Source organism: Pelecanus crispus, chromosome Z (genome assembly GCF_030463565.1).
Source record: "Pelecanus crispus isolate bPelCri1 chromosome Z, bPelCri1.pri, whole genome shotgun sequence".
Taxonomy (NCBI): domain Eukaryota; kingdom Metazoa; phylum Chordata; class Aves; order Pelecaniformes; family Pelecanidae; genus Pelecanus; species Pelecanus crispus.
In genome coordinates, this window is record NC_134676.1 from 10,433,118 (window position 1) to 10,459,993 (window position 26,876).

At 54.6% G+C, this 26,876-nt stretch overlaps 5 protein-coding genes across 6 annotated transcripts in view; 4 read left to right on the plus strand and 1 right to left on the minus strand.

Annotated features, from left to right (window-relative positions):
- Nucleotides 1-26,876, minus strand: part of UBAP2 (ubiquitin associated protein 2) — a 248,076-nt gene that overhangs the window by 2,364 nt on the left and 218,836 nt on the right. For both annotated transcript variants that reach the window (XM_075725829.1, XM_075725830.1), the window contains 5 exons: nucleotides 5,845-5,923; nucleotides 4,145-4,359; nucleotides 2,660-2,759; nucleotides 2,469-2,576; nucleotides 904-971 (listed from right to left, as the gene is read on the minus strand). In XM_075725829.1, coding sequence (XP_075581944.1) covers nucleotides 904-971; nucleotides 2,469-2,576; nucleotides 2,660-2,759; nucleotides 4,145-4,359; nucleotides 5,845-5,923 — 570 coding nt within the window. The remainder of the gene's footprint in view (nucleotides 1-903; nucleotides 972-2,468; nucleotides 2,577-2,659; nucleotides 2,760-4,144; nucleotides 4,360-5,844; nucleotides 5,924-26,876) is intronic.
- LOC142596757 (interferon-like) lies at nucleotides 9,113-9,745 on the plus strand. Its single transcript, XM_075727242.1, has one exon. The coding sequence runs from the start codon at nucleotides 9,113-9,115 to the stop codon at nucleotides 9,743-9,745; it is 633 nt and encodes a 210-aa protein (XP_075583357.1).
- LOC104024597 (interferon) lies at nucleotides 15,637-16,215 on the plus strand. Its single transcript, XM_009491856.2, has one exon. It carries the CDS (start codon nucleotides 15,637-15,639, stop codon nucleotides 16,213-16,215), a length of 579 nt encoding a protein of 192 aa, XP_009490131.2.
- On the plus strand, nucleotides 19,556-20,134 carry LOC142596674 (interferon-like). Its single transcript, XM_075726600.1, has one exon. The coding sequence runs from the start codon at nucleotides 19,556-19,558 to the stop codon at nucleotides 20,132-20,134; it is 579 nt and encodes a 192-aa protein (XP_075582715.1).
- Nucleotides 23,481-24,059, plus strand: LOC142596675 (interferon-like). Its single transcript, XM_075726601.1, has one exon. The coding sequence runs from the start codon at nucleotides 23,481-23,483 to the stop codon at nucleotides 24,057-24,059; it is 579 nt and encodes a 192-aa protein (XP_075582716.1).

Sequence of the window (26,876 nt, forward strand, 5' to 3'; positions counted from 1 at the left end):
TTCGCCAACTCTGTAAGCAAGCCAAGTCACTTCGAATAGCTGTGAGCACTTCAGCAGATGAGTTTCAGCTCCTGTTCTCACCCATATTGCTGCACTAATGCCTCCGACATTTTGTTTTCTTTTTATTTCCACAGATACTGTATTCCTTTTTTCCCTGACCTCTTTTTACTCAGTGGGACATGGGATGGCAGCAGCCACCTGAAATCAGTCCTTCACACATTGCAGGGGCTCAGCCTGAAATTAGTCGACCTACCCAGGGCAGCCCAACAAAAATGCAAGAAGAACTTGCAGTAAGATTTTCCTCCCCATGGCCAAAGCTTGACCCCTAACGCTAAGCATGTAGCTGAGAGCTGGCTTCCTACCTGTAAGCATGGATCACAGCCAGACACCGATTCCCCTGGCTGAGGGTGCAAGGGGGAGAAAACAGGAGCTGGACATTAGCCCTCTGCACACCACAGCTTGTCAAAGCACTTCCTGCTTTCCCTGGGAAGCTGTATGCTGAGCAATGGCCAGAGCAGAGTGTAGGACAGGGACCTTGGGTGTTTGGGGTGCACACTACTGACTGGTCTCTGGTGAAAAGAAAACAGCCTCTCGACTCACCTGCTTTGGGGGCTATTTTGACTAAAAACATTAGTGCCATCAAATTTCATTTGCACCCAGGACACAGCTTGCGTGATGCAGTGTGCAGCAGTGTAGAGCATTGCACCTATGCCAGCAGCTGCCGTCAGGAGGGGACATGGCCGGAATGGTGGGACAGAGGGTGAGACTCCACTCTAACAGCAAACAGAGCCAGCGTAAGAAATGACACGGCCTGCTGACCCTGAGACTGACCAGCCTGGGAACAGGAGAGGAGCCACTAGCCAGGCCTCAGGCCATGAGGGAAGAAGGTCCAGCGTTGCTCACCTGAGTCTTGTTATAGACTGAGCCACTGATATCAGGCACACCTGTGTTACTTGAGGTCACAGAAACACCTGGAAAACAAAAAAAGCCACCGACAATGAGAAAGACAACCACCACCCAGCATGAGCCCCCTCCTGGCACCTCCAGTGGCCTCGATGGATGCACCTTCGTCCGCAGCCACTGCACCGCACACCCTGCTGCTGCTGCCGGCCAGCCCAGCAGGGTTCTCCATGCTCTTAGGCACCCCACATGGGAACAGAAGAAAGGGCTCAGTTCCTCATTCCCGCTGCAAAGTGGGAAACCAGCTCACTGGGATAAATCACCCATATCCACAACCCAGCGGTTACTACTTGGATTCAAATGCACTTCACCAGGAAGCAGCTGGCTGCACCGAACGCTCATTTAAGCTCGTGAAAAGCCAACTTTCCCCTAGGATTAGGGATGCATTTGGCTCTTTTGCAGCATTCAAGAGCTTTCCAGTAGTGTGCTGAGCAATGAGACTCAGCATCTGCTACTCATTTGAGCTCTTGTCCTTTCACATCCTGCAGAAGGGTGAGGTCTGCAATGCTCCTCTGCCCTGAGAGAATTAATACCACTGATTCAGGGCGGCTTCAGCTGGACCAGCTGGTGCCACAACAGGCTCAGAAACGCTCACTTACCGAGGTGGCTTTCAAAACCAGCCACTTATTCAGAGTCTTATAAAGACTGGCTCTAATCATTTCACTTGAATCAGAATAAAACCAGCAGTTCCTTTGGCCAGTGAATCAGAGGACTGGACTTAGAGGGTTTGCACTGCTCTAAGGTTGTGCCGTTCCTAGGACTTTGCTCCTTTTTGGATCGCTCCTCCACAGATGAGAGCGTGATCAGCTCTTGGCTGAAGACAGTCCAGTTGGTGTTTCAAAGGCACAGCAAATGCTTGGTACTTGCTTAAGCCCAAGGATGAACTAGTTAGCGCTAAGCAGTTCAGTATACATTTCTCAGGTGTCAGCATGTGCAGAATAAAGCTTTCATATAATCTGTATAAATTCTTCAGCCTTTACAGTCACAAAGGAAACATTTCAAGGCATGAAACAATTCATGAGTTACAGGGTGTATGGACAGCAGCTGAAACAACAGCCCAGAGACGTGTGAACTGCCCTGCTCGCCCCTAGCACATGGCTATCTTGGATGCCTACCAAGAAACTCAAAATCTAGTCTTCATTCAGCAGAGGACCATTTCAGCAGCAGCATCCAACTGCTTAAACTTAAAAACACGGCACTGCTGCATGACCACTATTCTTCAAGCAAAGAAAACTTTGGCAGAGGAAACAGCTCACCATTTCTCCCATGTATAATTATGGACAAAGCTGCACATCAGCCACACCAATCCTTATGCAAAGTTCAGCCATGAGGTTTAGAAAGAACACTTGGGCTATTAAAAAAGCATTTTGTATACGGGAGATGGAGAAACAGCTTGGATCGTGACCCTGTTTAGAGCTGGCTGCTGTGTTGACTGCACAGCACTGGCAATACTGGGAGTTTGCCCTGCTAAATCCCACTCAAGAGCAACCTCAAGTCTCGTGTGTTACCTTTCCCAGGTCCAGTGCCAGCAGATTTGTTTTGTGCTTGAGATGACCCACTGTAGCCTCCTTTGCTGTAATCTCCAGCTGCCGTTCCCTGCGTTAAGTCATCATAGCCTGCCGGTGTGTACAAGACAAGGTGTTACAGTGTGCAAGCAGCTCTGCAGACGCTCACATGTGAAGCGCAGTGGTAAGCGTACCTGCTCCATAGCTGTGCTGCCCATAGCTACTCGCTTGCTGGAAAGGAGTCGATGCGGTGTTCAGGTTGACTCCATGCTGTTTAGCAGATGCTGGAGGTACCTGGACAAAGGAAGGGAACAAAAGGCGTGGTTAACTGGGAACAGCACACAAAATGCAAGCTCCCTCTGCCATCTAGTGGGGAAGGCACCTCCACCTCACGTGGGAAACGTAATCTGGAGTTGGGAGCACTGGGATGGCATGGGACATGGCACTCACGTTTCCAGCAGTAACTTGCTGTAGTGGATTTGTGCAAGCCCCAAGTTTTCTGCTAGAGCTGCCTCTCTGATTGCAGTGCAACCCTGTTTCAGAACAGGCTGCATATTTCTTTCATACACTGAATGTAAACAGCAAATTCTTACCCACAAACCCAAGAAGAAGCAACCACAGTACTCTCCCTCCAGAATCAAATGAATGTCAATTCCTGCCTGAGGCTGTTTCATAAAACACAGTCCTACAGGGCCTTAAAATAGACTCATCTACCCTGCTGCCTGGAGCATCACCTCTTCCCAAATAACATTCTCCCTCCTGAGACCACCAGCACTGCTCTCTGACTTAATGGGGTCTCCTCCAGCCTCAAAAGGATTTCCTAGGTACTCTCAGCTCGCTGACTCAGCTTTGGGTCTCCCCTTGACTCTCCAGAGACTGGCAAGGGCTTTCAGGAACACTGAGTCCATGAACTGCAGCTGTCTGCTATTTACAGTAACCTGTGCAGGAGTCTATGAGTTCTGGCCTTTTAAATTTCCTGTTTTCTTGGGGCAGGGTCTGCAGCTATTTTCTCATGCTTGTATGTTTTTGGAGATCGCTTTCAGACTGGGGAAGATGACTCTGCTCTGCTGTCATGAGACCCCACCTGAGTACTGGATCCAGCTCTGGGGTCCCCAGTATGAGAGAGACATGGACTTGCTCGAGCAGGACCAGAAGAGGCCATAAAAATGATCCAAGGGCTGGAACATTTCTTCTATGAGGACAGGTTGAGAAGTTGGGGTTGTTTAGCCCAGAGAAGAGAAGGCTCTGGGGAGACCTTATGGAGGCCTTTCAGTACTTAAAGGGGGCTTATAAGAAAGATGTAGAAAAACTTCTTACCAGGCCCTGTAGTGACAGGACAAAGGGCAACAGTTTTAAACTGAAAGAGGGTAGGTTTAGACTGGACATAAGGAAGAAATTTTTTATGACGAGGGTGATGAAACACTGGAATAGGTTGCCCAGAAAGGTGGTAGGTGCCCCATCATTGGAAGTGTTTAAAGGTCAGGTTGCATGGGGCTTTGAGCAACCTGGTGTAGTGAAAGATGTACCTGCCCATGACAGGGGGGTTGGACTAGATGATCTTTGAAGGTCCCTTCCAACCCAAGCCATTCGATGATTTCAAGATGTAGAATGTTTGGGCTGGAGAGAGCAAAACCAGAGAGGCACGATGGAAGGGTTACAGTTCTGGCTGTTAGACTTACAAACATGGTTGGCCCATACTGGAATGCACTGGGTACGCCGGGCACACCAGCATAATAAGGTAACCCAGTGTAGCTGTACCCCGGGGGCAGGGTTGGGTTGAGGAAGGGCTGCTGAGTTGTATGGTGCGTCTGCGTCTGGTTCTGCTGCGGCTGGGCGAGTGTGGTAGCAGGAGCAGGGGAGGCAGAATCCCCACGGCCAAATTTTGTTACGTCACCTGCGAAAGAAATAACTGGTCAGAAAAGCCATCAAAGCCACTCCAAACGTGGAGGACTCAAAGGATTCAAATCCTCTGAATACAAGTAGACAACTACAGAAGAGAGCACATCCTACACTTGAAAGCCTGCAGTTGTTCATGGGAAGTGCTCTGGAAGTGCTCTGTTCCTGGTCTCTGTTCCTGATGGCCACAAGCATATTGCCAGTTTATGGCACAGAACTCTGTGCCATGGCTAATCCATTGATAAAATGGAGATACCGATACTTACCTATCTCACACGGTCTGAGCAGATTCATTACTACCAGATCATTGCAATGCATCAGATCATGCTAAAAGCAGAAGTATGGTAAATAGCCAAAGAGCACATGGTTTTTGGGTTAAAGTGCGACTCTCCTGGAGGTTAAACTGATTAGCTAAGCTTCATGGGCTGAAAACAAGTTAGGATTTACAGGCAGCGATGGGCATATTTTTATGTCTGTTTATTTGTCAAGCATGACTAGTTAGATGTCCGGTTCCTCACACCACCAAAGTTCTGGAGACAGTAGCTGAAGGCCAGGAAAGCAAGGCTTGCATCGCGGGCCACCTTATTGAAGAAGTAGGAAGGGAAATTCAGTTATTAACCCAAAAGCAGCCTTCTGAGAGAAGTGATTACAAAGCAGAAACCTCCCAAATTCTTGCATTTCCTGGCAGCCTACAGAGCAGCATGTTCACGTGTTTTTTAGGGAAGGTGACATAGATCAATCACATCTATCTCGTTCCCAACCAGTATTCCTTTTTGTTGGTTACCAAGAAGTGTGACAACACTTAACACCATCATTACAGGAATTATAACACCTACAGCTACAGTTTTAAGCTGTAATCAGATGGCAGTTGATGAAAACCACTGGCTGAAAATCATGGATGGCATTAATGTCATCTTTGCACAGATAACTGAAGAGTAAGAGCAGGAATGAGGAAGGGCTTCTTGGACCACATGCTTTTGGGAATGAAGTCCATTAGATCTGGGGAGGGTGACGGAGAGCCTGCTAGATGCAGCTCCTGCTGGGAACATACAAGTGCTAAAATAGCAGTTACAAAGTATGGGGAGCTGCTGAGGGGGGTCTATTCCAGTGCCAAAAAAGGAAAGCAAGCCAGGTGAATTTTGAGAAGAATGGTTAAGCTATGGAGTATTTTTCAAGCACCTGTGGTGTTTGGGAAGGGCACTAGATGACACTACTGTTTACATTCCTAACAATTTTGCACTTATTCTCCAAGGCTACCCAGCTTAGTCCCAGAAGTCCCGTATGAATTACTGAACAAAACCATGAAGAAACACCAGTGTCAGGGTTGAGTGGGAGATACTCACCTTTGTTTGACTAGTTTGGACTGATGGGTTTAACTGTTTACAGACAGGAGAAACAATTGCTCTTTCAACAACAGCAGGATGGCCTGTGTTTAGAAATGAGCACATCTCACTTACCATCCTCATCTTTAAATAGCACTCACCTGAGTACGGGTTGTTAGCAAGGCTCCCATCTCTGCCTGTCAAGGTTGCAGGAGCAGGGAATGTAATTCCATAGTAATCCTAGGAAAAAGACAGTATCATTTATTAATAGTTGAAACCGTAACAGAGCTGGACAGCTCTTATGAACCCCGTATTATATGCATAAAAAAATTTAAAAAGGAAGAACTAAAGGAAGTGTGAGCAGAAGCTGACCTGACTGCTTACAGCAGAGCTGAAGATTTACCTGGATCCTCAACTTCAAAATAAACCTGTTTTATAGAAGTTTTTAATATTATATACAAATACTTGATTGCTTAGTGGTAAGTTAAAGGCAACAACTAAATGCTTTCCCCTCCCAACCCTCAGCTCTGAGCTGTCATCTTCCAGCAAGACTGTGCCTGGAAGAGCAACAGACCACTGGGGGCCAAAGACCTGGGGTCAGGCCAGGACCGTAATCACAGCGTGGATGTAGTCTAAAGGTTTTATCCTTGTACCATGCCCTGTTTTCTGAAAGTGGAAACATCAGCTAGGAAAACAGCACAAACATTAAAAAACAGAGAGAGAAAAAGAGTTACTACCAGATGACTGGAAGGTTTATTTAAACTATGTTACAGGAGACCTCAGACCAGTAGACTCCAAAGTGGGGTGGGCAAGACAATCCATTGGGGTGCATGAAAAAAATGGGTTTTGTACCATTAATAAATGAAATTTTAAGAATTTAAAAATAGTGTTTAACCTTTCTCTCCTCCTTTTTTGTTTTTTTTTTTTTTATTTTTGTTTATGTTTTATAACATACATATTACTACAGTAGTATATGTGTATAATTTAGAAATAAAAATATAGTGGGGGCAAATGCTCACAAATTTTTTACTGATGGGGCGTGTGATCCAAAAAGGTGGAGACCAATGCCTTAGATCATTCTTCTAGGTCCTCTACAGGAAGATAAGACAGTCCTCACCCTAGAAAGCTTGCACTCCAAGATGACAGGACATGCCAGCAAAAACAAAGCAGCATTTTGTCGTCAGTTTGGAAGAAAAAGAGGAAAGTTTGCCCTTTGCTCTCTGAGTGAACTCCACATGTGGGTCTGGTACTCTACTAAGCGTTTTTCCTCCTAATTCTCATGGTTTACTCCTCACCACCTCCAATCCATCAAGAATTAATGCTTTAACCACTAATGCATCCACTTCCACACATTCTCCAAAAACATCCTCCTCCTTCATACCCCTCTCTGCAAATTCCCCAGCACCTCAAATGCTTTCTCAGAGCTGACAGCACCTTCCACCTTGCTGCATTTCTGTGCATCAATCCCTGTTTCCTACACCCAATCCTCCATCACTGAATGTGAAATAATTAGGCAATTAGTATTTATGATTTTTATTTAGTATTGCAGGTGTTTTCTGGAACTTGAAACAGTGCCATATTTTGCCATACTTTCCTTCCCAGGTAATTCCACCTTATCAGCTCTGGCACAAATCACTTAAAAAAACTTAACTAGATTCACATTGAAAGTCTTAGGAGGTTACTCAAAAGCAGCACTCCTATCTCCTTCTGAGGAAAATGCCACAAAAAGCAGACTTGGAGAAGAGATCCAAACAAGATTTGGTGGATATGAACTGGAACCAACACACGAGCATTGTCCCCTCTATAAACTTGACAAAATATAATAAAATCTGCATGAGAACAGGGTCTAAGGATTGCAGTTATTCCCACTGTCTCTCAGGTAGGTGAAAACCACGTCAGCACTGTATATCCCTATCCCACACACCTGTGCATACACACTTTCAAAACAAGAAATCATTATAAAATATGAGTGCAAGCCAGTTATCTTTGCACTTCCTGCCTACCCACAGGAAAACATCAGAAGAGATATTCTGCTCTTCAAACAACACAGGTATTTCCTGACCTAGAGAAGGCATGCAGGAGAAGGTACTGAAAGTCAAAACTGAAATATCAGGAATAGACTTGAAAAGTGAAACAGGAAAGGACTGAAAAATGATTAAGTGATCTGATGTAATAGATTTAAGCTCCACCAAGCAGTTTGCTAGGTACCATGCACACCAGCTAAGATATTTGTAAGATCTCTACTACACAGGCAGCCTGCAACAGACTAATGGAAAAGACAGCATCTCCCAATGTAAAACACACACACACACACAAAAAAACCCAAAGCAAAACCCACAAAAACACAGTCAGAATTTACAGCATCAACATACATAGTAACTAATTGAGTGAAACTAAAAAAAAACGGCCTCCCAAACCTCAGGGGAAACCCCCATTCTTGCTGTATCAGCAGCCACTGGTACCTCTCGCTGCTGGAAGCTTCCCAGGAAGCAGTGACGACTTGCACTTGGGACTCTGCCCACTTTCGCTTTCTAGAGGTAAGCGGACCAGCATGTCCAAGGCAAATACTGCCACCAGATCCTGCCTCCCAAAAACCTAATGTTGCCTCATTTCTACAAGAAGTTGAAAACAAACAAAAAAACCCCAAAATCTAGAAATCACAATCATTGCATGAATAGTTGATGAAAACATCTTTGCTATATTTATGCATATATTTCTAAATATCAACACACTGAGGACAAATAACTCGGGGGCAGGGTGGCAACAGATGACCCCAAAAATATTCTGCAAGATATTTTCAGAGAGAGGGAAAACTCCTCCAGCACCGAAGTTGCAGATGCTATAGAGAAAGGAAAAGGAAAAAAAAAAACAAACAAAAACTACTAACAAACTAAAAATATTTGTTAATAAGAAATAAAGGAAAATATGCATTAACTCATACATAAAAATAATATCAGTGCATGAAATAACAAAAATAGATATTAGTAGGCAGAGAAACTTGAAATAAAAGCCAAAAAAGACAACTCACAAAACAAACAAAAAGGAAGCCCTGAAACAAATTGCCAGCACAGCTGCCCCAAAAGCCTCTGCCACCATGCTTTCACAGACCCCAATAAACCCGAACACCACTGGAACCGGGCTTGACCCGCACGCCAACAGCAGCCCTGAGAAACAACCAGCTCCCATTCCCTAGGACAGGGCCACCTTCTGCTCACAATTTGACAAGCACAACAAAAGCCTGAAGGAGAAAGTAAATGGAAAGCAAAACTGAAAATGAAAACAGGGAAATTCTGCCTAGATGATGATGATGAAAGGAAAGCCGCCGCACCACATAAAGCCGGCCACCCGGCAGCACCCCAAGCACGGCGCCCACCCGCACCACCAGCAAGCCTCACCGCGCTCCTGCCCAGCACCACCCACAGCCCCACCATGGCTGCGCCCGCAACCCCACAGCCCCGCCTGCCGCACGGCGCCCCGGCGCTCCTGCTCCTCCTCACGGCTCTCGCCTCCGCCCTCGCCTGCCAACACCTGCGTCCCCGAGACACCACCTTCCCCTGGCACGGCCTCCGGCTCCTCCAGCACATGGCTCCCAGCCCGCCGCAGACATGCCACCACCAGCACGCCCCCTTCCCCTTCCCCGACACCCTCCTCCACGCCAGCCACCCGCAGCAAGCCGACGCCACCGCCCTCCGCATCCTCCAGCACCTCTTCGACACCCTCAGCGGACCCAACACCCCACAGCACTGGGACGCCACGGCACGACGGCAACTGCTCAATGGCCTCCATCACCAAATCCAGCAGCTCCAGCAGTGCCTGCCAGCCAAGGGTATGCTCTTCAAAATGAAATGGCCCCGCAACCTGCTGCTCGGCATCGAAAAGTACTTTGGGCGCATCCGCGACTTCCTCCGCACCCACAACCACAGCGCCTGCGCCTGGGACCACGTCTGCCTCGAAGCTCGCCTCTGCTTCCAACGTGTGGACACGCTTATATGGCAGATGAAGAGCCGGGCTGCTCCTGCCCGCCACCAAACCCACCCACCCCAAAAGCCCATCTCCAGCTAACGCTGGCAGACGCAGATTGAGCCAAGGCAGCAGCAGCAGCTGGGGCTGGGACTCCTCAGCACTGCTCACACATCTTCCAACCAGGAGCCTGCACTGACAGGGAAAAAGGCATGAACACAGCGAGGCCGGGGCCAGGCCACGGCACAGCCCGCACACCCGCGCCATGGCCACACCTTCGCTGGAATGGACGGATGAGGAAAATGCTGTGCTGCACACTCATGGACAGCCCGAGGAGATGGGGAGAGGGGAGCTACTTATTACCCATGGTGTTACCTGGCCTGTCCGGACTGCGACCTCCCCTGATGGAGGGGAAGGTCCCCATGGACACTGCGGGACTCTCACGCCAATGACTATTACCACAGAACTCTATTTATTTATGCATGTATTTATTTGGCTGGCCATTTATTTATTTATTTATCTATCTATCTATTTATTCACTTGTTGGAAATAAAGACTTTTTGCAAAAACAAAACAATGAAAAAAGAAAAGAGGTGGTCATCATTCATACACCTGACAGGCAAAGACAGGGTCTCTGCACGCAGGCAGGGATCAGCTTCCCTCCTGCAGCCCCTCCCACCAATGCCTCCAGCCCCGGTCGAAGGCTTCGAACGGCCAGCCACTCGCAGGGACCCACCGTGGTCCTTCAAACCCACAGGCATCTCCCGCTGATGCTGGAGAGCACACGCTCGCCCACACTGCGCCTGCCCTACACGCTCCTCCTCTCCCACCACCTACCCTCTCCCTTCCCAACCCTCTCCCACTGCCAAGACACGAAAGCCACCTCCAAACCACCACCCCATCACAAACAACCACTCAGCAATGCCACAGCACTGCTTGGGACCAAGCAGCGTGGCATGCACAAGGTGCACCTCAAAGAGCCAAGGAGGGCACCCACCAAGGCCTGTGGAGATTTGGACAAGGCACAGCAGCCCAGTGCTACTAACCCCACCCAAGAAGCGCCAAAAAGCCACAAAAAACACAGAAGGTGCCCAGGACTGCTCATTGCTCTCCGACAACGACCACAACTGGCCCACGACGCTCCCGCCTGTGCTCACACACCAGTGGCCGTGGCGACCTGCCTCACTACATAGAACACATCGGCCTGGGCTGCCTTCGTCCCAACACATCCTCAGCAAACAAAAAGCTACATTCCCCAACGCCACCACCCAACATGGTTCAAACCAACCAGCACAGACCAGCACAGCATTCCCCATGAAGGAAACTGCCCACGCACCACCAGCACCAGCTGCTCCTTCACCCTCCAACCACCACCCCAAAAATATCTGACCCGGGTGCTTTGCCCTCCCCGGCTAAGTCCGAGCAAGACAACAGCAGCAGAGCTCAGCAGCTCCGACCTCCTCCCGCACAGGACAAAGACGTAGTTCTCCACGCTCGGTCACACCACCTCCACCACCACACCACTGCAAGGACACTGCTCCATGCAAACACAAAGGGGCACTTCCCATGCAGCTGGAGAGCGAGAAAACAAGCAGGACCAAATACAGGCAGCAACACAGCAGGACCCCTCAAAATGCAACTTCCACGTTGTACTACAGTCCTCCTGATGTTCCTTCTAATGAGAAACACCCTGTGACACCAGGCAGGGGGGATCTCGTTGGCTCTGTCTTCTCTGAGGCGGCTGAAGAAAGGAAACCCTCCGCAGCCATAAAAACAGAGAAGGAGAGGTAATGACACAAGCTGGAACACGGGGAATTCAAACAGGAAAGAAGAAACACATTATTATCATCTTTACGATGAAGACGATGCGACACCAGAAGAGAGGTCAGGGAGGTTGTAGGATGTCCATCCCTGGAGAGAGATCCAAAAGCATCACCGGACAAGGCCATATGCAACCTCCTCTGACACCACCAGAATGCGCTCAGGACCTCCAGAGCAAAACAGGCCATTGAAAAAAAAACTTAAAAAATGGAAAGAAATGATACATGAACAGTGGAGGGGCGGGCGGAAACCAAACCAAAAACCAAAACACCCGCCCAAAAACCACAACAAAAACAGAGAGAGAAATCAAGAACTTCCAGTAGTATGAGGGCATAACAAAAACCACACGCGTCGCATCAGGCAAACACTGGAAATCAGAAAAATGGAATTCTTTGTAGAGGACCTTTTCCTCCGCGCAGCACAATGACACGGTGGTCACAAAAAAGTCCTGAACTGGCAAAAATAGCAAAAATCACGCTACATAAAAATACTTCTGGCTGCGTCTCCTTCATTCTTCAATAAGCGACAGCTTAGAAAAGACTTCTTACACCCCATCACAATGAGGTTTAAACTGAAGAACGGGAAGCAAAGAGACTGTAGAAGCTTCATCAATAAACATTCAGTGCTAAAGTGCTTAGACCTAGAGCCACTTCCTCAAAGGACATCGGGACTGAGGAGAGCTGCTGAGATTCCCGAGAAACACAGAATTTTACAAATCTCCAAAAATGTAAAAGCAAACAATGTATTCATATGAAAACAAAGAGGACAAACGTACCGAAAGTAAAACCCCACAACCAACGCTGGAGCATTACATAAGGAAAAGAGACTTGGGCAGGAAGGGAAATTCAGAGAAACAAAAAGGATAAGAGCTGCCCGGGACGGAAAAGGGAAACCACAAAAAAACCCACATCTGCAGCACAACTGCCCCATGTATCGCTACCCCTACTCTCTCACATCCCCCGCTACACCACTGCAGCAAACATCCCCCCCCAAAACGGCCTCCCGCCAACACAGCACGAGCAAAGCACCGCCACCGCCGTCCCCAAGCACGGCCACCCCACCAACGCACTTCCACAAACAGCAAAAAGCTTGCCACTGCCTCTTGCCTCACAACCACGGGAACGAGCCTTTGGCCTGGCGGGGGGCAAGACACCTCCACTCAACACCTACTCCAAGCCCCGCGCCAAACAGGGCTCTGCACATCCCGTGCCCACTCTTCTCTTTGCCGCCTCCCCAACCAGGCACCTTCCTCACTCAGCCTCTCTGAAAAACCTCCGACAGGCTTTAGCCATCCGCAGCAGAATCCTCTCCTCGGCCCTCGTCTCCTCCACACTTACCCCCTTCCAGACCGCTTTAGACCCACTGAGCAGCAGCTCTCGAGATCGTCCTCACTACAAGGACGACACCCACCTGCTCAACCACCTCGGCCTCCAGCACAGGAGGGCCACAAGCGTCATCAGAGGGTGGAACACCTCTCCTGCTACAAGGAAAGGCTGACACAGTTGGGCTTCTTCAGCCTGCAGAAGGCAAGGCTCCGGGGAGACCTCCCTGCGGCCTTTCAATACCTAAACGGGGCTCGCAACAAAGCTGCCGACAGGCTTTTCGATAGCGCCTGGAGCGACCGCACGAGGGGGAGGTGTTTTAAGCCGAAAGAGGGCAGATGCAGCCTACACGCAAGGAAGACGTTTTCTACCGTCAGGGTGCTGAAACGCGGGCACACACGCGGTAGGTGCCCCGTCCCCGGAAACGTTCAAGCTCAGCTTGCACGGGGCTCTGAGCAGCCTCATCGAGTCAAACACGTCCCCACCTCATGGCTGGGGCGTCGGACCACATCACCTTTAAAGGTCCCTCCCAACCCACACCCCGCGACGATTCGATGCAGGGCCGGCACGGCACAGATCGCTTTCACCAGCCCCAGGTCCCCTGCTCTCCACGCTTTGGCCATTTCTCACGACAACCCTCTCGTTGCGCTGCTAGAAAACACCTCGCAGCACCAACTCTTCCAGGGCAACAGCGACAAGGTCCAGCCACCGACCTCCAACGTCAGCCCACCTCCTCCAGTGACGGCACCCACCTACGCCACGTGCCAGCACCCCAAGCACGGCACCCACCAACGCAACGCTGCCTGACAACACCGTGGCTCCCAGCCCGCCACCGCCCTGCCACCACCGCCACACACATCTTTCCCCCGCTCCAAAAGCTTTCAGAAAACACCTGGCAGCGCCTCTCGCACGAGCGCAACGTGACCCCATGCAACGCCACAGCCTTGGGGAACAGGGGCTGGAAAGCTGCCCGGCGCAAAAGGACCTGGCGGTGTCCCTCGACAGCCGGCTCAACAGGAGCCAGCAGTGTGCCCACCTGGCCAAGGCGGCCAACGGCATCCTGGCTTCTGTCGGGAACAGCGTGGCCAGCAGGAGCAGGGAAGCGATCGTCCCCCTGTACTCGGCACTGGTGAGGACGCACCTCAAATACCGTGTCCGGTTTTGGGCCCCTCACTCCAGGAAAGACATTGAGGTGCTGCAGCGTGGCCAGGGAAGGGCAACGAAGCCGCTGAAGGCTCTGGAGAGCAAGTCTTATGAGGAGCCGCTGCTCAGGGAACTGGGATTCTTTCGTCTGGAGAAGACGAGGCCGAGCGGAGACCATAAGGTCGCTCTCCACAACCACCCGAACGGAGGCTGTAGCCAGGTGGCTGTTGGTCTCTTCTCCCAAGGAGGTGGCGCCAGGACGAGAGGAAACGGCCTCAAGCTGCGCTGCGGGAGGTTTAGCTTGGCTAGCACAAAAAATTTCTTCACGGAAAGAGTGCTCAAGCATTGGAACAGGCTGCCCAGAGAGGCGGTGGAGTCACCATCCCCGCGCCTCTTCAAAACACGCCTAGACGTGGCACTCTGGGACACGGTTTAGTAGGCACGGCGGTGTTGGGTTGAGGCTTGCACTGCTGATCTTGGAGATCCTTTCCAACCTTAACGACTCCTAGTTTTTACTTGCAGTAAAAGATAATCCAGCCACCAAGCCAGGAAACGTGAAATTATTACTCTGCCCTGAAACCGTTTAGTGGTGGACTTGGGAGTCTTAGGTTAACGGTTGGACTGCGTGATCTTAAAGGTCTTTTCCAACCTAAACGATTCTATCATGCCATGACCCTTGCTGTTGCAAGGGACCCAGAAACCTCAGCGAGTGCAACCCCCAGCTCCTCCTCCTCCTCCTCCCACCACAGCTCTAGAACTACATCAGCCGGCTCGGCTCCACCGCCACAGGACTCTTGCACACCCCTCCTCCAGGGCCGCCGGGGCTCACGCCAGCCCAAACGCAAGACCCTTCGCTCACGGGGGACATTGTCTTCTTTGCTCTCCAGACACCTCACGCAAAGGAGGACGACAAAACACAACAGGACCCCTGCTACAGGGGCACACGCGCCGCAACACAGACAGCGACCCAGCGCAGCAGCAGCGGCGGCGGCGGCGGCGGCGGCGGCAAAGCCCTTCCCTTGCTCCTCAAGCCTTTCCTCCCCATCCTCATCAGCTTCAAATGCAGGACCTGGGGCAGCTCCAGCCGCAAACACAGCCAACCCTCAAGTGCCTACACCCACAGCCACCGCCTCGCAAGCCGCCCACGCCACCCCCAGGCCCGCGCTCCAGCAGGGGCTCTCCCCAGGCTCTGCCAAGCGACATCACTTCCCAACCCTTCCCGCCACAAAAAGACAACACCAGCTAAGATGGAAACAACGGCGAGCCCCAAGCGAAAGCAAAACACACCACAACCAACACCAGCCCGCTACAGCCGGAAAAGACACCGCGGCAGGAAGGCAAACCTCACTCCCCTCCAGAAAACAGCCACCACAGCTCGCCCCGCGGGCAGCAGGGAAACCCTCACACACCGCCCCGACACAGCTGCCCACAAGGCCTCTGCCCCAGCGCTTTCGCATCCCCCACGCAACCACCACAGACCACCTCCCCACGCACGGCCACCCCGACAACGCACTTCCCCACGACCACCACAGCCACCGGCCAAAAACGAAAACCACAGACGGAAACTCGCTGCACTCAGAAAGCGAGGAAGGGAAAGCCGACGCGCCACATAAAGCCGGCCACCCGGCAGCACCCCAAGCACGGCGCCCACCCGCACCACCAGCAAGCCTCACCGCGCTCCTGCCCAGCACCACCCACAGCCCCACCATGGCTGCGCCCGCAACCCCACAGCCCCGCCTGCCGCACGGCGCCCCGGCGCTCCTGCTCCTCCTCACGGCTCTCGCCTCCGCCCTCGCCTGCCAACACCTGCGTCCCCGAGACACCACCTTCCCCTGGCACGGCCTCCGGCTCCTCCAGCACATGGCTCCCAGCCCGCCGCAGACATGCCACCACCAGCACGCCCCCTTCCCCTTCCCCGACACCCTCCTCCACGCCAGCCACCCGCAGCAAGCCGACGCCACCGCCCTCCGCATCCTCCAGCACCTCTTCGACACCCTCAGCGGACCCAACACCCCACAGCACTGGGACGCCACGGCACGACGGCAACTCCTCAGCGGCCTCCACCACCGCATCCAGCAGCTCCAGCAATGCCCGCCAGCCAACCCCACGCTCTCCCAAGGCCAAGGGCCCCGCAACCTGCTGCTCGGCATCGAAAAGTACTTTGGGCGCATCCGCGACTTCCTCCGCACCCACAACCACAGCGCCTGCGCCTGGGACCACGTCTGCCTCGAAGCTCGCCTCTGCTTCCAACGCCTCCACAACCTCACCCGCTCCACGCCCAATTAGCCCAAACACCCCGACACGACCCGCACGGCCCCACACACCACCACCCACCACCACGCCACTTCTGGACCACCGCCCCAGCCCCACCTCTGGCCTCCCGCCTCCCCTCGCCCGCGCACAGGGGCGCTCCAAGGACGGCCCTGCACCCTCAGCCTCCACCGACTCCTCCTCTATTTATAGAACTTACCCTATTTATTTTGACAATGCTTTCTATCTATTTATTCACCTATTTATTTGACCGACAATAAAGACCCGTTGCAAAAAGCTTGCCACTGCCTCTTGCCTCACAACCACGGGAACGAGCCTTTGGCCTGGCGGGGGGCAAGACACCTCCACTCAACACCTACTCCAAGCCCCGCGCCAAACAGGGCTCTGCACATCCCGTGCCCACTCTTCTCTTTGCCGCCTCCCCAACCAGGCACCTTCCTCACTCAGCCTCTCTGAAAAACCTCCGACAGGCTTTAGCCATCCGCAGCAGAATCCTCTCCTCGGCCCTCGTCTCCTCCACACTTACCCCCTTCCAGACCGCTTTAGACCCACTGAGCAGCAGCTCTCGAGATCGTCCTCACTACAAGGACGACACCCACCTGCTCAACCACCTCGGCCTCCAGCACAGGAGGGCCACAAGCGTCATCAGAGGGTGGAACACCTCTCCTGCTACAAGGAAAGGCTGACACAGTTGGGCTTCTTCAGCCTGCAGAAGGCAAGGCTCCGGGGAGACCTCCCTGCGGCCTTTCAATACCTAAACGGGGCTCGCAACAAAGCTGCCGACAGGCTTTTCGATAGCGCCTGGAGCGACCGCACGAGGGGGAGGTGTTTTAAGCCGAAAGAGGGCAGATGCAGCCTACACGCAAGGAAGACGTTTTCTACCGTCAGGGTGCTGAAACGCGGGCACACACGCGGTAGGTGCCCCGTCCCCGGAAACGTTCAAGCTCAGCTTGCACGGGGCTCTGAGCAGCCTCATCGAGTCAAACACGTCCCCACCTCATGGCTGGGGCGTCGGACCACATCACCTTTAAAGGTCCCTCCCAACCCACACCCCGCGACGATTCGATGCAGGGCCAGCACGGCACAGATCGCTTTCACCAGCCCCAGGTCCCCTGCTCTCCACGCTTTGGCCATTTCTCACGACAACCCTCTCGTTGCGCTGCTAGAAAACACCTCGCAGCACCAACTCTTCCAGGGCAACAGCGACAAGGTCCAGCCACCGACCTCCAACGTCAGCCCACCTCCTCCAGTGACGGCACCCACCTACGCCACGTGCCAGCACCCCAAGCACGGCACCCACCAACGCAACGCTGCCTGACAACACCGTGGCTCCCAGCCCGCCACCGCCCTGCCACCACCGCCACACACATCTTTCCCCCGCTCCAAAAGCTTTCAGAAAACACCTGGCAGCGCCTCTCGCACGAGCGCAACGTGACCCCATGCAACGCCACAGCCTTGGGGAACAGGGGCTGGAAAGCTGCCCGGCGCAAAAGGACCTGGCGGTGTCCCTCGACAGCCGGCTCAACAGGAGCCAGCAGTGTGCCCACCTGGCCAAGGCGGCCAACGGCATCCTGGCTTCTGTCGGGAACAGCGTGGCCAGCAGGAGCAGGGAAGCGATCGTCCCCCTGTACTCGGCACTGGTGAGGACGCACCTCAAATACCGTGTCCGGTTTTGGGCCCCTCACTCCAGGAAAGACATTGAGGTGCTGCAGCGTGGCCAGGGAAGGGCAACGAAGCCGCTGAAGGCTCTGGAGAGCAAGTCTTATGAGGAGCCGCTGCTCAGGGAACTGGGATTCTTTCGTCTGGAGAAGACGAGGCCGAGCGGAGACCATAAGGTCGCTCTCCACAACCACCCGAACGGAGGCTGTAGCCAGGTGGCTGTTGGTCTCTTCTCCCAAGGAGGTGGCGCCAGGACGAGAGGAAACGGCCTCAAGCTGCGCTGCGGGAGGTTTAGCTTGGCTAGCACAAAAAATTTCTTCACGGAAAGAGTGCTCAAGCATTGGAACAGGCTGCCCAGAGAGGCGGTGGAGTCACCATCCCCGCGCCTCTTCAAAACACGCCTAGACGTGGCACTCTGGGACACGGTTTAGTAGGCACGGCGGTGTTGGGTTGAGGCTTGCACTGCTGATCTTGGAGATCCTTTCCAACCTTAACGACTCCTAGTTTTTACTTGCAGTAAAAGATAATCCAGCCACCAAGCCAGGAAACGTGAAATTATTACTCTGCCCTGAAACCGTTTAGTGGTGGACTTGGGAGTCTTAGGTTAACGGTTGGACTGCGTGATCTTAAAGGTCTTTTCCAACCTAAACGATTCTATCATGCCATGACCCTTGCTGTTGCAAGGGACCCAGAAACCTCAGCGAGTGCAACCCCCAGCTCCTCCTCCTCCTCCTCCCACCACAGCTCTAGAACTACATCAGCCGGCTCGGCTCCACCGCCACAGGACTCTTGCACACCCCTCCTCCAGGGCCGCCGGGGCTCACGCCAGCCCAAACGCAAGACCCTTCGCTCACGGGGGACATTGTCTTCTTTGCTCTCCAGACACCTCACGCAAAGGAGGACGACAAAACACAACAGGACCCCTGCTACAGGGGCACACGCGCCGCAACACAGACAGCGACCCAGCGCAGCAGCAGCAGCGGCGGCGGCGGCGGCAAAGCCCTTCCCTTGCTCCTCAAGCCTTTCCTCCCCATCCTCATCAGCTTCAAATGCAGGACCTGGGGCAGCTCCAGCCGCAAACACAGCCAACCCTCAAGTGCCTACACCCACAGCCACCGCCTCGCAAGCCGCCCACGCCACCCCCAGGCCCGCGCTCCAGCAGGGGCTCTCCCCAGGCTCTGCCAAGCGACATCACTTCCCAACCCTTCCCGCCACAAAAAGACAACACCAGCTAAGATGGAAACAACGGCGAGCCCCAAGCGAAAGCAAAACACACCACAACCAACACCAGCCCGCTACAGCCGGAAAAGACACCGCGGCAGGAAGGCAAACCTCACTCCCCTCCAGAAAACAGCCACCACAGCTCGCCCCGCGGGCAGCAGGGAAACCCTCACACACCGCCCCGACACAGCTGCCCACAAGGCCTCTGCCCCAGCGCTTTCGCATCCCCCACGCAACCACCACAGACCACCTCCCCACGCACGGCCACCCCGACAACGCACTTCCCCACGACCACCACAGCCACCGGCCAAAAACGAAAACCACAGACGGAAACTCGCTGCACTCAGAAAGCGAGGAAGGGAAAGCCGACGCGCCACATAAAGCCGGCCACCCGGCAGCACCCCAAGCACGGCGCCCACCCGCACCACCAGCAAGCCTCACCGCGCTCCTGCCCAGCACCACCCACAGCCCCACCATGGCTGCGCCCGCAACCCCACAGCCCCGCCTGCCGCACGGCGCCCCGGCGCTCCTGCTCCTCCTCACGGCTCTCGCCTCCGCCCTCGCCTGCCAACACCTGCGTCCCCGAGACACCACCTTCCCCTGGCACGGCCTCCGGCTCCTCCAGCACATGGCTCCCAGCCCGCCGCAGACATGCCACCACCAGCACGCCCCCTTCCCCTTCCCCGACACCCTCCTCCACGCCAGCCACCCGCAGCAAGCCGACGCCACCGCCCTCCGCATCCTCCAGCACCTCTTCGACACCCTCAGCGGACCCAACACCCCACAGCACTGGGACGCCACGGCACGACGGCAACTCCTCAGCGGCCTCCACCACCGCATCCAGCAGCTCCAGCAATGCCCGCCAGCCAACCCCACGCTCTCCCAAGGCCAAGGGCCCCGCAACCTGCTGCTCGGCATCGAAAAGTACTTTGGGCGCATCCGCGACTTCCTCCGCACCCACAACCACAGCGCCTGCGCCTGGGACCACGTCTGCCTCGAAGCTCGCCTCTGCTTCCAACGCCTCCACAACCTCACCCGCTCCACGCCCAATTAGCCCAAACACCCCGACACGACCCGCACGGCCCCACACACCACCACCCACCACCACGCCACTTCTGGACCACCGCCCCAGCCCCACCTCTGGCCTCCCGCCTCCCCTCGCCCGCGCACAGGGGCGCTCCAAGGACGGCCCTGCACCCTCAGCCTCCACCGACTCCTCCTCTATTTATAGAACTTACCCTATTTATTTTGACAATGCTTTCTATCTATTTATTCACCTATTTATTTGACCGACAATAAAGACCCGTTGCAAAAAGCTTGCCACTGCCTCTTGCCTCACAACCACGGGAACGAGCCTTTGGCCTGGCGGGGGGCAAGACACCTCCACTCAACACCTACTCCAAGCCCCGCGCCAAACAGGGCTCTGCACATCCCGTGCCCACTCTTCTCTTTGCCGCCTCCCCAACCAGGCACCTTCCTCACTCAGCCTCTCTGAAAAACCTCCGACAGGCTTTAGCCATCCGCAGCAGAATCCTCTCCTCGGCCCTCGTCTCCTCCACACTTACCCCCTTCCAGACCGCTTTAGACCCACTGAGCAGCAGCTCTCGAGATCGTCCTCACTACAAGGACGACACCCACCTGCTCAACCACCTCGGCCTCCAGCACAGGAGGGCCACAAGCGTCATCAGAGGGTGGAACACCTCTCCTGCTACAAGGAAAGGCTGACACAGTTGGGCTTCTTCAGCCTGCAGAAGGCAAGGCTCCGGGGAGACCTCCCTGCGGCCTTTCAATACCTAAACGGGGCTCGCAACAAAGCTGCCGACAGGCTTTTCGATAGCGCCTGGAGCGACCGCACGAGGGGGAGGTGTTTTAAGCCGAAAGAGGGCAGATGCAGCCTACACGCAAGGAAGACGTTTTCTACCGTCAGGGTGCTGAAACGCGGGCACACACGCGGTAGGTGCCCCGTCCCCGGAAACGTTCAAGCTCAGCTTGCACGGGGCTCTGAGCAGCCTCATCGAGTCAAACACGTCCCCACCTCATGGCTGGGGCGTCGGACCACATCACCTTTAAAGGTCCCTCCCAACCCACACCCCGCGACGATTCGATGCAGGGCCGGCACGGCACAGATCGCTTTCACCAGCCCCAGGTCCCCTGCTCTCCACGCTTTGGCCATTTCTCACGACAACCCTCTCGTTGCGCTGCTAGAAAACACCTCGCAGCACCAACTCTTCCAGGGCAACAGCGACAAGGTCCAGCCACCGACCTCCAACGTCAGCCCACCTCCTCCAGTGACGGCACCCACCTACGCCACGTGCCAGCACCCCAAGCACGGCACCCACCAACGCAACGCTGCCTGACAACACCGTGGCTCCCAGCCCGCCACCGCCCTGCCACCACCGCCACACACATCTTTCCCCCGCTCCAAAAGCTTTCAGAAAACACCTGGCAGCGCCTCTCGCACGAGCGCAACGTGACCCCATGCAACGCCACAGCCTTGGGGAACAGGGGCTGGAAAGCTGCCCGGCGCAAAAGGACCTGGCGGTGTCCCTCGACAGCCGGCTCAACAGGAGCCAGCAGTGTGCCCACCTGGCCAAGGCGGCCAACGGCATCCTGGCTTCTGTCGGGAACAGCGTGGCCAGCAGGAGCAGGGAAGCGATCGTCCCCCTGTACTCGGCACTGGTGAGGACGCACCTCAAATACCGTGTCCGGTTTTGGGCCCCTCACTCCAGGAAAGACATTGAGGTGCTGCAGCGTGGCCAGGGAAGGGCAACGAAGCCGCTGAAGGCTCTGGAGAGCAAGTCTTATGAGGAGCCGCTGCTCAGGGAACTGGGATTCTTTCGTCTGGAGAAGACGAGGCCGAGCGGAGACCATAAGGTCGCTCTCCACAACCACCCGAACGGAGGCTGTAGCCAGGTGGCTGTTGGTCTCTTCTCCCAAGGAGGTGGCGCCAGGACGAGAGGAAACGGCCTCAAGCTGCGCTGCGGGAGGTTTAGCTTGGCTAGCACAAAAAATTTCTTCACGGAAAGAGTGCTCAAGCATTGGAACAGGCTGCCCAGAGAGGCGGTGGAGTCACCATCCCCGCGCCTCTTCAAAACACGCCTAGACGTGGCACTCTGGGACACGGTTTAGTAGGCACGGCGGTGTTGGGTTGAGGCTTGCACTGCTGATCTTGGAGATCCTTTCCAACCTTAACGACTCCTAGTTTTTACTTGCAGTAAAAGATAATCCAGCCACCAAGCCAGGAAACGTGAAATTATTACTCTGCCCTGAAACCGTTTAGTGGTGGACTTGGGAGTCTTAGGTTAACGGTTGGACTGCGTGATCTTAAAGGTCTTTTCCAACCTAAACGATTCTATCATGCCATGACCCTTGCTGTTGCAAGGGACCCAGAAACCTCAGCGAGTGCAACCCCCAGCTCCTCCTCCTCCTCCTCCCACCACAGCTCTAGAACTACATCAGCCGGCTCGGCTCCACCGCCACAGGACTCTTGCACACCCCTCCTCCAGGGCCGCCGGGGCTCACGCCAGCCCAAACGCAAGACCCTTCGCTCACGGGGGACATTGTCTTCTTTGCTCTCCAGACACCTCACGCAAAGGAGGACGACAAAACACAACAGGACCCCTGCTACAGGGGCACACGCGCCGCAACACAGACAGCGACCCAGCGCAGCAGCAGCAGCGGCGGCGGCGGCGGCGGCGGCAAAGCCCTTCCCTTGCTCCTCAAGCCTTTCCTCCCCATCCTCATCAGCTTCAAATGCAGGACCTGGGGCAGCTCCAGCCGCAAACACAGCCAACCCTCAAGTGCCTACACCCACAGCCACCGCCTCGCAAGCCGCCCACGCCACCCCCAGGCCCGCGCTCCAGCAGGGGCTCTCCCCAGGCTCTGCCAAGCGACATCACTTCCCAACCCTTCCCGCCACAAAAAGACAACACCAGCTAAGATGGAAACAACGGCGAGCCCCAAGCGAAAGCAAAACACACCACAACCAACACCAGCCCGCTACAGCCGGAAAAGACACCGCGGCAGGAAGGCAAACCTCACTCCCCTCCAGAAAACAGCCACCACAGCTCGCCCCGCGGGCAGCAGGGAAACCCTCACACACCGCCCCGACACAGCTGCCCACAAGGCCTCTGCCCCAGCGCTTTCGCATCCCCCACGCAACCACCACAGACCACCTCCCCACGCACGGCCACCCCGACAACGCACTTCCCCACGACCACCACAGCCACCGGCCAAAAACGAAAACCACAGACGGAAACTCGCTGCACTCAGAAAGCGAGGAAGGGAAAGCCGACGCGCCACATAAAGCCGGCCACCCGGCAGCACCCCAAGCACGGCGCCCACCCGCACCACCAGCAAGCCTCACCGCGCTCCTGCCCAGCACCACCCACAGCCCCACCATGGCTGCGCCCGCAACCCCACAGCCCCGCCTGCCGCACGGCGCCCCGGCGCTCCTGCTCCTCCTCACGGCTCTCGCCTCCGCCCTCGCCTGCCAACACCTGCGTCCCCGAGACACCACCTTCCCCTGGCACGGCCTCCGGCTCCTCCAGCACATGGCTCCCAGCCCGCCGCAGACATGCCACCACCAGCACGCCCCCTTCCCCTTCCCCGACACCCTCCTCCACGCCAGCCACCCGCAGCAAGCCGACGCCACCGCCCTCCGCATCCTCCAGCACCTCTTCGACACCCTCAGCGGACCCAACACCCCACAGCACTGGGACGCCACGGCACGACGGCAACTCCTCAGCGGCCTCCACCACCGCATCCAGCAGCTCCAGCAATGCCCGCCAGCCAACCCCACGCTCTCCCAAGGCCAAGGGCCCCGCAACCTGCTGCTCGGCATCGAAAAGTACTTTGGGCGCATCCGCGACTTCCTCCGCACCCACAACCACAGCGCCTGCGCCTGGGACCACGTCTGCCTCGAAGCTCGCCTCTGCTTCCAACGCCTCCACAACCTCACCCGCTCCACGCCCAATTAGCCCAAACACCCCGACACGACCCGCACGGCCCCACACACCACCACCCACCACCACGCCACTTCTGGACCACCGCCCCAGCCCCACCTCTGGCCTCCCGCCTCCCCTCGCCCGCGCACAGGGGCGCTCCAAGGACGGCCCTGCACCCTCAGCCTCCACCGACTCCTCCTCTATTTATAGAACTTACCCTATTTATTTTGACAATGCTTTCTATCTATTTATTCACCTATTTATTTGACCGACAATAAAGACCCGTTGTGCTGCACGCTCATGGACAGCCCGAGGAGATGGGGAGAGGGGAGCTACTTATTACCCATGGTGTTACCTGGCCTGTCCGGACTGCGACCTCCCCTGATGGAGGGGAAGGTCCCCATGGACACTGCGGGACTCTCACGCCAATGACTATTACCACAGAACTCTATTTATTTATGCATGTATTTATTTGGCTGGCCATTTATTTATTTATTTATCTATCTATCTATTTATTCACTTGTTGGAAATAAAGACTTTTTGCAAAAACAAAGCAAAGAAAAAAGAAAAGAGGTGGTCATCATTCATACACCTGACAGGCAAAGACAGGGTCTCTGCACGCAGGCAGGGATCAGCTTCCCTCCTGCAGCCCCTCCCACCAATGCCTCCAGCCCCGGTCGAAGGCTTCGAACGGCCAGCCACTCGCAGGGACCCACCGTGGTCCTTCAAACCCACAGGCATCTCCCGCTGATGCTGGAGAGCACACGCTCGCCCACACTGCGCCTGCCCTACACGCTCCTCCTCTCCCACCACCTACCCTCTCCCTTCCCAACCCTCTCCCACTGCCAAGACACGAAAGCCACCTCCAAACCACCACCCCATCACAAACAACCACTCAGCAATGCCACAGCACTGCTTGGGACCAAGCAGCGTGGCATGCACAAGGTGCACCTCAAAGAGCCAAGGAGGGCACCCACCAAGGCCTGTGGAGATTTGGACAAGGCACAGCAGCCCAGTGCTACTAACCCCACCCAAGAAGCGCCAAAAAGCCACAAAAAACACAGAAGGTGCCCAGGACTGCTCATTGCTCTCCGACAACGACCACAACTGGCCCACGACGCTCCCGCCTGTGCTCACACACCAGTGGCCGTGGCGACCTGCCTCACTACATAGAACACATCGGCCTGGGCTGCCTTCGTCCCAACACATCCTCAGCAAACAAAAAGCTACATTCCCCAACGCCACCACCCAACATGGTTCAAACCAACCAGCACAGACCAGCACAGCATTCCCCATGAAGGAAACTGCCCACGCACCACCAGCACCAGCTGCTCCTTCACCCTCCAACCACCACCCCAAAAATATCTGACCCGGGTGCTTTGCCCTCCCCGGCTAAGTCCGAGCAAGACAACAGCAGCAGAGCTCAGCAGCTCCGACCTCCTCCCGCACAGGACAAAGACGTAGTTCTCCACGCTCGGTCACACCACCTCCACCACCACACCACTGCAAGGACACTGCTCCATGCAAACACAAAGGGGCACTTCCCATGCAGCTGGAGAGCGAGAAAACAAGCAGGACCAAATACAGGCAGCAACACAGCAGGACCCCTCAAAATGCAACTTCCACGTTGTACTACAGTCCTCCTGATGTTCCTTCTAATGAGAAACACCCTGTGACACCAGGCAGGGGGGATCTCGTTGGCTCTGTCTTCTCTGAGGCGGCTGAAGAAAGGAAACCCTCCGCAGCCATAAAAACAGAGAAGGAGAGGTAATGACACAAGCTGGAACACGGGGAATTCAAACAGGAAAGAAGAAACACATTATTATCATCTTTACGATGAAGACGATGCGACACCAGAAGAGAGGTCAGGGAGGTTGTAGGATGTCCATCCCTGGAGAGAGATCCAAAAGCATCACCGGACAAGGCCATATGCAACCTCCTCTGACACCACCAGAATGCGCTCAGGACCTCCAGAGCAAAACAGGCCATTGAAAAAAAAACTTAAAAAATGGAAAGAAATGATACATGAACAGTGGAGGGGCGGGCGGAAACCAAACCAAAAACCAAAACACCCGCCCAAAAACCACAACAAAAACAGAGAGAGAAATCAAGAACTTCCAGTAGTATGAGGGCATAACAAAAACCACACGCGTCGCATCAGGCAAACACTGGAAATCAGAAAAATGGAATTCTTTGTAGAGGACCTTTTCCTCCGCGCAGCACAATGACACGGTGGTCACAAAAAAGTCCTGAACTGGCAAAAATAGCAAAAATCACGCTACATAAAAATACTTCTGGCTGCGTCTCCTTCATTCTTCAATAAGCGACAGCTTAGAAAAGACTTCTTACACCCCATCACAATGAGGTTTAAACTGAAGAACGGGAAGCAAAGAGACTGTAGAAGCTTCATCAATAAACATTCAGTGCTAAAGTGCTTAGACCTAGAGCCACTTCCTCAAAGGACATCGGGACTGAGGAGAGCTGCTGAGATTCCCGAGAAACACAGAATTTTACAAATCTCCAAAAATGTAAAAGCAAACAATGTATTCATATGAAAACAAAGAGGACAAACGTACCGAAAGTAAAACCCCACAACCAACGCTGGAGCATTACATAAGGAAAAGAGACTTGGGCAGGAAGGGAAATTCAGAGAAACAAAAAGGATAAGAGCTGCCCGGGACGGAAAAGGGAAACCACAAAAAAACCCACATCTGCAGCACAACTGCCCCATGTATCGCTACCCCTACTCTCTCACATCCCCCGCTACACCACTGCAGCAAACATCCCCCCCCCAAAACGGCCTCCCGCCAACACAGCACGAGCAAAGCACCGCCACCGCCGTCCCCAAGC